Source organism: Procambarus clarkii, chromosome 17 (genome assembly GCF_040958095.1).
Source record: "Procambarus clarkii isolate CNS0578487 chromosome 17, FALCON_Pclarkii_2.0, whole genome shotgun sequence".
NCBI lineage: Eukaryota > Metazoa > Arthropoda > Malacostraca > Decapoda > Cambaridae > Procambarus > Procambarus clarkii.
The window spans coordinates 45,696,749-45,710,479 of NC_091166.1; the positions used below are offsets into that span (position 1 = coordinate 45,696,749).

The 13,731-nt window shown below is 44.6% G+C and overlaps 1 protein-coding gene across 3 annotated transcripts in view; it reads left to right on the plus strand.

The window, feature by feature from the left end:
• The first annotated feature begins 2,083 nt into the window (after window positions 1–2,083).
• Window positions 2,084–13,731, plus strand: part of LOC123772503 (venom phosphodiesterase) — a 73,029-nt gene continuing 61,381 nt past the window's right edge. Inside the window, exons 1-2 of one of the 3 annotated variants that reach the window (XR_011228911.1) lie at window positions 2,084–2,195; window positions 6,720–6,754. Coding sequence is in view for 1 of the 3 variants with exons in the window: in XM_045765730.2 (XP_045621686.2) it covers window positions 6,722–6,754 (33 nt within the window). In the remaining 2 variants the exon portion in view is untranslated. The remainder of the gene's footprint in view (window positions 2,196–6,719; window positions 6,755–13,731) is intronic. The other 2 variants (XM_045765730.2, XM_045765731.2) reach the window with 2 other exon arrangements.

A 13,731-nucleotide genomic window follows, 5' to 3' on the forward strand; every position in this document is an offset into this window, starting at 1 on the left:
GACTACTTGTCAGTGACATTGGTCTGTAATTTACTGTCTTCTATCTGTACTCTTTCTTGAATATTGGGACTACATTTGCCTTTTCCATAATTCTGGAAGAATTCCTGTTATAAGCGTTTAGTTAAAAACCTCAGTTATTGGGTGACATATTACCTCTGCAGCCTCTTTCAGTAGTTATGATGATATTAAGTCTGGTCCAGTTGATTTTGTTGCATCATGTGGTTTCAGGTGTTTTTTAATCTCTTCCACTGTGATTACTATGTCATCCAGTGTTTCCTCTAGCCTTTCATCACTCGGCTCTGGTCTCCACATTGATTCCATTGTAAAGACCCCATGAAACCTTTTTAGTTCCTCACGCACCTCGTTGTCGTTTTCCACAAGACTTCCCCCTCTTTTGCCTTATCACGTGGTCTAACTATGGTGTTTTTCCCTTATATGGCTATAAAAGAGCTTTGATTGGTCCTTAGCTTTTGCTATGCCATTGTCAAATTGTTTCCCTCCTGACTCCAGTGTGATCATATCTGGCTCTCTTTAGTGCGTCTGTATTTTTCTCTGATCCCAACTCTCTGTACTTTGTCCCTGCTTGTTAGTTCCTCTCGTGTGCTTCTTCGCCCGGCCTCTTGAACCTGGAGTTTACTCTGACTTTTTCACCCACCACCTTCTTGAGAGGGGGGGGGGGGGGTGGAGAGTCAGCAGTGGGAGCGGGAGAGTGAGTCGTTGGAGGTACTCACACACACACAAGTGACTTCTGTATTAGAGTATGTACACTGAAAATGGTGTTAAAATGTAGAAATAATGATGCCCCCTCTTTCTTCTTTCTTTCTTCTTTCTTTCTTTTTACTTTCTCAGGGAGGCGAGCACAGGAGTTGACGCCGTAGTCCTGCTGACAGGTAGATCACTTTCCACGCCCATAGTTCACGGGAAGCCGTAACCAACAAGCAGTGTCCCTGGAACACGTCTACGTTTGAAACTGTGTATGGAGTCAGCCTCCACCACACCACTTCCTAATGGATTCCATTTACTAACTTCTCTGACACTGAAAAAGTTCTTTCTAATGTCTCTTTGGCTCATTTGGGTACTCAGTTTCCACCTGTGTCCCCTTATGCATGTACCACCCGTGTTAAATAATCCATCCTTGTCTACCCTGTCAATTCCTCTGAGAATTTTGTATGTGGTGATCCTGTCCCCTCGAGCTTTTCTGTCTTCCAACCGACGTGAAGTGCAGTTCACGCAACCTTTCCTCGTAACTCATGCCTCTTATTTCTGGGACTAGACTAGTGGCATACCTCTGAACTTTTTCCAGCTTCGTTTTGTTTTTGACAAGGTACGGGCTCCATGCTGTGTCTGTATGTGCAACCTGTTCTCGCACTTTCTTACAGTAAATATTGACTTATTAAATAAGTGCATATGTGACATACTAATTTATTGTGAATATTTTAGTTTGCCTTGAAAAGCTTCATAGAAAACACCGACCTTAATTAACCTTCTTAGTATGTTAAGATAAGCATCTTATTGCTTCGTAATTACAATTATTACTTTACCTATACCTATAATAGGTTACCTATACCTATAATAGGTTAAGTAATAATTGTAATTACGAAGCAATAAGATGTTTATCTTAACATACTAAGAAGGTTAGGTAAGGTCGGTGTTTTCTATGAAGCTTTTCAAGGTAAACTAAAATATTCACAACAAATTAGTATGTCACATATGCACTTATTTAATAAGTCAATATTGACTGTAAGAAAGTGCGAGAACGGGTTGGTGTGTGTCTCTGTCTGAATGTTAGGGGTCATGGTCGTAATATTCTGGGGAAGGAACGAGTTACTGGACTCTGGCACTTGCTGGGAGCTTAGTATTTAGGGCATTTCCTTGCCCGAAACGCTGTGCGTAATAGTGGTTTTAGGCCTTGTATGTACTAGCTCTATCTATAATTCCAACATTATGTTTGTTAACTCAACATGCATGTATGTACTTTACCTGAATAAACATTTGATTGGAGTATCTGAGGAGGGGCGGGGTGGCCGGGTTGGGGGTCGGAGCGGGTGGTGGCATCCAGCAACATATATAAAGGCCGAGGCGCGGGCCGTCACAGGTGGTCAGTGCGCTCGCGGCCTTCAGCAGCGCACCTGTGTCGTGCGGTGTCGTGTGGTGTCCATCCGCGCTGCTCTCACGCCTGCACCCAATACTCACAGGTAAGATAATGATGGACTTACGCGTGAAAATCATTGTGCTTCAGGATTCAAAGATCAAGAGCTCTCGGCTCGGGACAAAATGCTTTCAACTGCAGTGTGTTCTCAACTCTAGATAGTGTGTTTTCAGGTCTAGACGGTGTGTTCTCAGATCTAGACGGTGTGTTCTCAGGTCTAGACGGTGTGTTCTCAGGTCTAGACGGTGTGTTCTCAGGTCTAGATAGTGTGTTCTCAGGTCTAGACGGTGTGTTCTCAGGTCTAGATAGTGTGTTCTCAGGTCTAGACGGTGTGTTTTCAGGTCTAGACAGTGTTCTCAGCTCTAGACAGTGTTCTCAGCTCTAGACAGTGTTCTCAGCTCTAGACAGTGTTCTCAGCTCTAGACAGTGTTCTCAGCTCTAGACAGTGTTCTCAGCTCTAGACAGTGTTCTCTCAGATGTAAACATGGTGATATTTTATCAGAACACGTTGCAATAATCACAGATGTTCGCAACTCTGGAAGAGCTCTCGTTCAAAACAAGTGTTCTCAGTTCCAAACAGTATTTTCAGTACAAAAGTAAGTACTCTCAGTGCTCTGAATTTAAAATCCAGTACTCTAAGCTGAAAACAGTGTTTTGAGCTCGAACTCAATGCTCTCAGCTCAACATTCAATGCTCTTAGCTCAAAATTCAGTGCACCGAGCTCAAAATTCCGTGCTCTCAGTTCAAAATCCTGTGCTTTCAGTTCAAAAGCCTGTGCTCTTAGATTAAAATCCAGTGCTCTTAGCTTAAAATTCGGTAATCTTAGCTCAAAATTCAGTGCTCTCGGCTCAAAACAACGTGCTGTTAGTTTAAAACACAGTACGCTCAGCTCAAATTACAGCTTTTCCAGCTAAAGTGTGCTCTCAGCTCTCAGCTCAAGACACGTTAATCTTGCATCGGAAGGCGCAGCAATGAAGCAGTTCATATATTCACTGTCGGGGAGACGGGCAGCCCATATATGTGTATATGTATGTATGTTTGTATGTGTATGCATATGTATATGAATGTATGTATGCATATTTTTGTATGTATGTATGCATATATATATATGTATGTATATGTTTGTATGAATTTATGTATGTATATATGTATGTATGTATATATATGAGCCACGTTTTTTTTATTATTATTAATACATTAGGTACATCTGCATTTGCCCTAGACTATATGTAGGGAAGTACAGTGTGTCAAAAAGCTAGCTACGTGATGCTAAAAAAAATCCCCATCAGACAGGATGGTTAGTCATACAGAGGCATGTGATAAGTAGTCTACACTGACAGACTCTGGGTGCAATATGAGGATATCAGCAACACAAGAATGAATAAGATAAGAGATACTAAACGTCCCCATCTCGCAGGATGATTAGTCATACAGGACCATATGTTCAGTAGCCTACACTGGCAAATTTTGGGTGCAATATGAGGATATCCTCAAGAACACGAGAGTGAATGAAGTAATTGCAAAGCTCTAGGTACCTCATGCCAACTGGTCTGAAAGGTCTAATAACTGGGCATTCGGTAATGTAGTGTGGGAGATCATGCCGCAGTTCCTGCTCACAGAGTTTGCACCTGGAGTGCTCAGGATTGGGAGATCCGTCACTTGTAGCCACCTGCCACAGGTAACGGTAGCCACCTGCCACAGGTAACGGTAGCCACCTGCCACAGGTAACGGTAGCCACCTGCCACAGGTAACGGTAGCCACCTGCCACAGGTAACGGTAGCCACCTGCCACAGGTAACGGTAGCCACCTGCCACAGGTAACGGTAGCCACCTGCCACAGGTAACGGTAGCCACCTGCCACAGGTAACGGTAGCCACCTGCCACAGGTAACGGTAGCCACCTGCCACAGGTAACGGTAGCCACCTGCCACAGGTAACGGTAGCCACCTGCCACAGGTAACGGTAGCCACCTGCCACAGGTAACGGTAGCCACCTGCCACAGGTAACGGTAGCCACCTGCCACAGGTAACGGTAGCCACCTGCCACAGGTAACGGTAGCCACCTGCCACAGGTAACGGTAGCCACCTGCCACAGGTAACGGTAGCCACCTGCCACAGGTAACGGTAGCCACCTGCCACAGGTAACGGTAGCCACCTGCCACAGGTAACGGTAGCCACCTGCCACAGGTAACGGTAGCCACCTGCCACAGGTAACGGTAGCCACCTGCCACAGGTAACGGTAGCCACCTGCCACAGGTAACGGTAGCCACCTGCCACAGGTAACGGTAGCCACCTGCCACAGGTAACGGTAGCCCAATCTGATCCTGGCAACCACTGTGTCGCACAATCTGGTGGACGTTTTGTGCTGCCCATAGATATAAGTTTCAGATCTGAACAAATCATAGTTTTTTCTACTGGTGCTTTCAGGTCGTTGGGAGTCAGTAATTTCTCTGAGACCTGAGTGTTTGGACCAATACAGTTTTGACAGTAGAGATGGGGATACCTAGATCTAATTCAACTTCATCTTTGTTACACGCTAATTTGGCTGCAATGTCTGTCTCATTATGACGGATTATATTTGTGTGTGATGGTATCCATACAAAGGAGATTCAAAACTCTTTACTCTGTGCAGCGATTAGGTCATTTATAATTGGTAGTATGAGGTTCTTGCTGTCGATCTTCCAGGAGTTTTCGATTGCTTGAAGAGCAGACTTTGAATCACAAATTATTATTCCTCCTCCAATGTTTCTTTTAATGTACTGGTTGCTAGTTGTAATGGCGCTAGTTCTGCTTGTGTGGAGGTCAGCCAGTTGTTTAATCTGACACTGACAGTCTTTGTGCAAATATTATTTCTATAAAACCTACATGCTGCTGCAGTCCGTCCAGTAGAAGATTGGACTGAGCCGTCGGGGTAGACACAGTGATCTTAGATCTCAAATTTTCGGTGGAGGAAGCAATTATTTCGAGTGTGACAGCTTTAAGAAGAGCAAGATTCTCATTATCTTTCTTGGTGACAGGTGTGTATGATACTTGAATGGTGGGGCACAGATAAAGAGGAATATCAGAGACAGGTAGATTGCACTGAAAAGGAATGTTGAGTTTAATAAGATTGTAGGCATTTCTGATTAGCCGTTTATCATAAAAGGATTGAGTTGGTATGTCGGCACCAGTCAATAGAGTGTTAACAGCACTAAATAATTAGGGTTATATCGAGTCTCCCCCCACCCACCAGAATCCAAACCCACAACAACCCAACTCCTGGGTACCTATTTACTGCTGGGCAGACAGGGGCAATAGATGATAGGAAACGCGCCCAACCATTTTTGTTCTGCCCTGGATTATCCAGATTATCAATCGAGAAGAAACCCGCCAGTACTGTGATAATACACAATGATAGTGAGGTTATCTGTGATAGCGGCGGCGGTGTTTCCCTCGGTGGTGTTCTGGGTATTAGGCTGCCAGCTTGCATCAGGGTCTTACCTAACACTGGGCCGGAAGCAGCAGGATTACCACATACAATTTTCAGGGAAATTGACTGGGTAGATAAGGATATTTCATTCTATTCAAATGGGACATTCATAATGTCTTATTTAGATGAGTATATTATTTAACACGGGTGGTACTCGCACGAGGACTCAGGTGGAAGCTGAGTACCCATATGAGCCACAGAAACAGTAGAAAGAACTTCAGCGTCAGAGTAGTTAACAGGTGGAATGCATTAGGCAGTGATGTGGTGGAGGCTGACTCCATACACAGTTTCAAATGTACATATGACTGAGCCCAGTAGGCTCAGGAATCTGTGCACCAGCAGATTGACAGTTCAAAGGCGGGACCAAAGAGCCGAAGCACAACCTCCAGGAATATACTGGTATAACTCACGGACACTTACTGAGCGCCGCCCTGCTCTTATTGTCCTCACTGTGTTGTCCTTCTTACGGTGATGCATATCCTTTTTTTTCTACCACAGACGTGACCACACACAAAAAAACTACTTTCCGACCGTCCCTCGCGGTCACCTGTCCCTCGATAGAATCCTTGGCGAATCAGATATCTTTGATATCGTTCGCCTTATGCGCTTTTGCTATCGTATTGGCATCCTTGGTGATATTTAGCGCCTTTTGAGGGGAGGAAATTATCAGGGGAAAGCGGCAAGCCATTACGCCTATATAGCACTGGGAAGGGGTCAGGATAAGGATTGGGGATGGGACGGGAGAAAGGAATGGTGCCCAACCACTTGGACGGTCGGGACTTGAACGCCGACCTGCATGAAGCGAGACCGTCGCTCTACCCTCCAGCCCAAGTGGTTGTACAGCGCCTCTTGAATATCCTGCGACTTTGATGGTGCTACATAGTCTCCCCGGCTCGGCGCCTTCTTTTGATAATTACTTACATAATCCCCGCAAACACAATTAGGCAAGTACACATTCATAAACACCTGTGATGCCACAAGGAAAAACAAATGAAATAATATTAGAAATCTCCTGACTTTGTCTTCATTATTAGAGAGTAATATATACACCCGACCATAGTCATCTTAAACTAGGAAATACTTTACTGTGTGTTTCTCCCACAGGGATGAACAGGCGGCAGCTGGCAGTATTGGGCGCGGTAAGTTCCTGTGACGAGGCTACACCTTCCCTCTCTCCTAGTGACTCTGTGCTCGCCTAGATGTGCTTACCGGGTCGTGTTAGGCTCCTAGCCCCAACTTCTGAACTTTCGTAGATTAAAGCAATGACTCATTTCTCACGCTTTTATCATATTTTAATTTAAAACTTTGATTTAAATTAGTTTTAACATCTACGTCTAACCTTTCCACTTATTTATGGTTCTAAAACTGAAAGGGTTCTTTCTGACTCATTTGCATCTCGAGTTACCATCTATGACCCCTCTTCTGCTGTCCCTAGTTTTGAACAATGGGGCTTTGCCTGCCTTGTAAATTTCCTTTAAAGCTTATAAGTTACTATATGCCCCCATTCTCTCCTTTCTTACAGCGTGGTAAGGTCTAACAGTCTTTACTCAGAGCTTAATCCCTTCAGCTCAGGAACGAGTCTCGTTGCACATCTTTGGTCATTTTTTTTTTTATTGGTTGGGGGAGGGTGATGGTATGGATTGTACTGGTTGGGAGTGATGGCATGGATTGTACTGGTTGGGAGTGATGGCATGGATTGTACTGGTTGGTAGTGATGGCATGGATTGTACTGGTTGGTAGTGATGGCATGGATTGTACTGGTTGGTAGTGATGGCATGGATTGTACTGGTTGGGAGTGATGGCATGGATTGTACTGGCTGGGAGTGATGGCATGGATTGTACTGGTTGGGAGTGATGGCATGGATTGTACTGGTTGGGAGTGATGGCATGGATTGTACTGGTTGGGAGTGATGGCATGGATTGTACTGGTTGGGAGTGATGGCATGGATTGTACTGGTTGGGGGAGGGTGATTTCATGGATTGTACTGGTTGGGGGAGGGTGATGGCATGGATTGTACTGGTTGGGAGTGATGGCATGGATTGTACTGGTTGGGGGAGGATGATGGCATGGATTGTACTGGTTGGGAGTGATGGCATGGATTGTACTGATTGGGGGAGGGTGATGGCATGGATTGTACTGGTTGGGGGAGGGTGATGGTATGGATTGTACTGGTTGGGAGTGATGGCATGGATTGTACTGGTTGGGAGTGATGGCATGGATTGTACTGGTTGGTAGTGATGGCATGGATTGTACTGGTTGGTAGTGATGGCATGGATTGTACTGGTTGGTAGTGATGACATGGATTGTACTGGTTGGGAGTGATGGCATGGATTGTACTGGCTGGGAGTGATGGCATGGATTGTACTGGTTGGGAGTGATGGCATGGATTGTACTGGTTGGGAGTGATGGCATGGATTGTACTGGTTGGGAGTGATGGCATGGATTGTACTGGTTGGGAGTGATGGCATGGATTGTACTGGTTGGGGGAGGGTGATTTCATGGATTGTACTGGTTGGGGGAGGGTGATGGCATGGATTGTACTGGTTGGGAGTGATGGCATGGATTGTACTGGTTGGGGGAGGATGATGGCATGGATTGTACTGGTTGGGAGTGATGGCATGGATTGTACTGGTTGGGGGAGGGTGATGGCATGGATTGTACTGGTTGGGGGAGGGTGATGGTATGGATTGTACTGGTTGGGGGAGGGTGATGGCATGGATTGTACTGGTTGGGGGAGGGTGATGGCATGAATGGTGGTGGGGGTGCGAGTCATTATCTATGACTCGGCAGGTTTCACCCTTCCCATGTGCACCAGTGTGGTTAGTTGAGACAGACAGACAGACAGAGCCAGCCAATGTTCACCCAGCAGTAATTGGGGGGGATCTGGTTATAAACCAATTACTGAGTCGTGTTCAACAGAAAACTTTTAATATAAAGCTTAACATGAGTTATAGGCTGGGAAATTCTTAAGCTTGCTTGCTAAGAGGAGCAAAAGTCATCTACTTTTGGACCCAAATGTGGAAACAAACACATGCAGGAGATGGGGGGGGGGGGAACAGACAAGGTTGGCGAGGGGGTGGGGGGTAAATTGGCAACGTTGGGTGACAGTTGACGCGCATGCGCTTGTGATTTGTTTCAAATTTCCGTTGTACTTTCCCCACCAGGGTGATGGTGGGGGGAACATAAGTCACCTGATTAAAGGGTACTGGTCATTTTGAAATGAACTAGTCATTCATGAAAAGCGGAAAACCGCTTTTCATTATTAAACAGGGGGTTTGGCGGGTGCATGGAATCACTTTTGGGTCTTTGTTTAGAGGACGCGCTGTGTTGGTAGGCAGTAAGCACAACGACGCTCCTCGTATCTGCTCTACAGCGGCGGTCACAAGACTTTATATGCGGCACAAGATCGCTCACACCTTGAGTATGCACCAACGCCTGGGAGGGCTTGCATCCCGTACTTTCTAAGAGCGCTGACACAACTAGGCGGGGCGCCAGAACAACAACTCTAATACAGTCTTCTCGCCCATCAACACCCGCATGGTGGCTGCCCCATTCTCAAGAGCAACACTGCCAGCGATCATTATCAAGAGCACAACACTGCCAGCGATCATTATCAAGAGCAACACTGCCAGCGATCATTATCAAGAGCAACACTGCCAGCGATCATTATCAAGAGCAACACTGCCAGCGATCATTATCAAGAGCAACACTCTCCCTGCGATCATTATCAAGAGCAACACTGCCAGCGATCATTATCAGGAGCAACACTGCCAGCGATCATTATCAGGAGCAACACTGCCAGCGATCATTATCATGAGCAACACTGCCAGCGATCATTATCAGGAACAACACTGCCAGCGATCATTATCAAGAGCAACACTGCCAGCGATCATTATCAAGAGCAACACTGCCAGCGATCATTATCAAGAGCAACACTCTCCCTGCGATCATTATCAAGAGCAACACTGCCAGCGTTCATTATCAAGAGCAACACTGCCAGCGATCATTATCAAGAGCAACACTGCCAGCGATCATTATCAAGAGCAACACTGTCAGCGATCATTATCAAGAGCAACACACTGCAGTGTGTTGCTCTTGATAAGCTTCGTCAGTCTACACCTACCCAGGTGAAAGCTCTACCCAAACGTCCTCTCATCAAGCACGTTATGATCCCCACTGGAAAGAACTCCACTACGGGCTCACCATAGCCCGTGCTACTTGGATCTTTTAGTTCCAGGTAGCGAATCTTTAACAACAACAACAACAAGCCCACTGAACAAATTACAAAGCGCTATGAAAAGGACCGGCTCACAAATATTCACGTTTTCTGTGCATTGTTGTGTCCGGCGGGTTCCTTGGATTCATACTTTTCTGGTCAGTAAGCTTGAGAGGCTATCTTGAGGTCATCTTGAGCTATTTGTCTGTTGTAGGTTGTGGCAGGTGGAGAGTACCAGCTCCTGGTCAACACTGGTTTCCTACCACTTCACGGGGAAGCGGACGTGATGGTAACCTACATAATATGATATATATACCAATCAAATAAAAGTAATTAAACATTAAATGAAACAATTTCTAGGGTCAGGCATCAAATGATAATCCCATTGATGACATGTTAATATCAAGATTTTATCTCACGTGGTGCCAAAGAATGCACTCACAAACTGCGCATATACAATGTATAGTGTCATGTGTTCAAGCAGAGCTTCCTTTTCGCTGTCCGGAAGACAAGGCTGTCAATGTGCATTTGTGATGTAAGCGAAGCAAGCCGAGGCTGGGCTGCACAAGGACAGTCATGTGTGGTCCGCTCACATAACAAATACATATTGATAGTCTTGTCTTCTGGACAAGACCATTCACTGATAGGTATTCTCATCAGGTAGTGAGCTGAACGCTTAGCACATGATGTGTAATGCAATGTTGACGGAGCTGAGACAAGAGGCTGTCAGTCACTAGGCCTGGCCAGGCTGTCAGTCACTAGGCCTGGCCAGGCTGCCATTGGTCTGGCTAGGCTGCGAGTTGTCAGCTTTTCCGTTAATTTGCTTTCTTTCTGTACAACGTCAATAGCTATCCCAGAAATGTAGGCCTCTACCACACCTATAATGTTAGGTTCTAATGACATGTCCTTTCACACAGCTCATTTGCTTTACTGGAGCTACCATCCGCATTTATATACTTGTTCTTATGACTCCTCTTGGTTGTTCTATGGAATTCCAAGCTGAGACATGTAGTAAGTTGAATTAGGAAGTATGGGGGAGGGGGGGAAAAAGGTGGAGAGAAGGAACAGGGAAGGAGTAAGGACATACAAGGAAACGGAAGATAAAATGATGGACTATATGAAGGACAAGACTTATATGAAGTTGTAAAGGAGGTAGAAAATTAAAGAGGATATGAAGAAAAAAGAGGAAGGGAAAAATAAGGAGCAGAAGGAAGATGAAGATGAGTAGGGAGGAGAAAGAAGAATGAGTGAAAGAATGATTAAAGGAAGGAAGTGGGGAGGAGGGAGATGAGATGGAGGATGTACTGCAACAAGGGGGAGGAAGGGGAAGATGAAGAATGATAGTGTAGATGATGTGGATGGAGAAGATGAGGATAGTGTGGACGGTGGATGTAAGGAAGGGTTGGAAAATGAGGAGGAGGGAGAGTAGGGCACAGTGGAAGTCATGAATAATACTGAATAATGAGGATAAGGTCATCCAGGTATCATGAGTCTATTAATGATTCACGAGCAGGGCCTCGTGAGCGGTCACATCGTAATTAATAGTTGATGGAGTTAGTGTAATAGTAAAGCGGCCTTCAACCATATTAGTTTGTGTGCTGACCCAAAAGTACTTTGTAAGCTTTGCTAGGCGAGTAGAGTCGAGCTCAGTTCCTGGGACCCCACCTGTCTCTCGGTTGGCGTATTCAGTGACTGTCATTTTTTTTTAATTGTCTAATTCGTTATTGGAGATATAGTTAGTGTCCACTATTTAGGCTGGAGCCTGTAGGCAGGCTGGAGCCTGTAGGCAGGCTGGAGCCTGTAGGCAGGCTGGAGCCTGTAGGCAGGCTGTCCATTACGTGTAGTTTACCTCTGGTGACAGCCTCTCCATAACGTCTACATATACAGCTGGTTACAGTGCTGCTAACAAGCACTGTTCACCCGTATGTCAATAAACCTCAATTAGTTACATTGACAGACAAATACCCAGGAATGAACATATGACACCATTTTTAAAGCCAATGAACTAAACAAAATTATCCGTTGCCTCACTGCCCAGAGAATCTGAAACTATCATAATAAATATTATATTTGTAATGTCATACGGGGTAAACTGGTTATATAAGTTTACAGATATGAAATTCATTAGGCAACATGAATTTTGCAACATTAATATACATTAATTTCCTGCAGGAATGCTATATAATCAAGCCCCTACAGCATTATTTAGTAGCACACAAAGCAACTCGATTACCAGAAATGCAATATGTACCTACAATGGTGTTGTGCTGTCACTATAACTCATTCCACTGTTTTATTGCACGGCAAATTAACATGATGGGATATATGAGACTTATTTTATGGCCTAAAGGCTTGAATAAGTTAAGGGAAGTATTTACAGGTTCACATTTCATTATTAACGTAGCCTAAGCAATAGAAAATCAAAATTAATTGCTCGACTTTTGTCTTAAATATAACAAACAAAATACGATTAAGGTTGTGACAAGGCTCTCCCGTCATTCAAAACATTCCCCTCTGCATCTAGAGAAATGATAATGCAATTACTTGGCAGTACTTTTTAAACTTTGAAAATTTAATTTTTGACGTTACACACAGATTACGCCAAAACAAAAACAAAATTCATTGATATGAAATTAAGGTTTGTACATTAATAATAAATTTCACACTATACAAGCTTTTAAAACTCAATTGGGAGTTCATGTCCATAGTACCTAAGTTAAATCTGAAAGACGTATACAAGGTAAGACATCTGCCATTACATTAAACATTTCAGGATATGGTGGATTATCAAATTGAATTTCCGGAGAAAATGTGATCCCGTATTTTATGACAAATTAATGATTACTGTGAAAACCTAAAATTCCCATTTTGAAAAACACAGATGACATATGAGGTTTGTCTGAGCAGGAATTTCCCAAAAGGTGGTTCGTCACGTTCGTCAAGCATCTCCAGCAGCTGCTGAACCTCATCACATTGGACCTTCTGTGAATGACATAGCATCTCCCTAATTTAACTAAAAGGAAGCAGATCTGGGATAGCCAATTTCCTACCACCCGAATCTTCCTCAGTCCTGGGACCACAACTAACAGTGCAGCCCACACGACTAGGCCCTGATATACTTCAGTCTATTCTGATGGACAACGATTACCTGCTGACTGTTCCAGGTGACACACCTTGTAGGCTAAATCATCCAATCTCTCTCAACGACTCTGTAGGGCCCATAAAATTTGTGGGACATGAAAGTCCCCATTCGAGGTTTGAACACAAAAACAAGGTCACTTGGCTCAAACCTCCTTTGCTTGGCCTTAATTTTCCTGTCATGACGGTTCTGTATGACCTCCTTAAGTGTCCATAAATTGTTGCGGCAATTCCATACTAAAACTCGACCTTTTCCTGATGTCAATCGGGAATTGACCATCCTCGGACAAAGTTACATTCCTCATAAGCTTCTTGCAGAGTATCTTCAAGGGTCCCCCCTTACCTGGTGTCCGAAAATCAGCTCGAAGGGAGGAATTCTATAACCCTTCATAAGTGGCAAATAAAATATGAAAGACTTATCCCACTCCAACTCGGAACACTTCCCTGTAGCTTGAGCATTTGCTTCAAGGTCTGGTCGCATCTTGATCGCCCCTTGGCTCTGGGGATGATATGGACCCAAGAGTTTATGCTCTATCCCACAAGCTTTATAAAATCAGTGAAAATGGCCGACCTGAAGTTGCTCCCGTTATCTATCTGGATCACCCGGGACAAACCAAACAAAGAAAATAAACTCACCAGATGCTTAATAAGGGCTTAGGACCCGATGTTCCGGACAGCATAGGACTCCAAGAATCTGGTTGTGGTACACATCAGGGTGAACAGATTCAAGGTTCCAAGACCTTGTTCTGGGCATTAGTCTC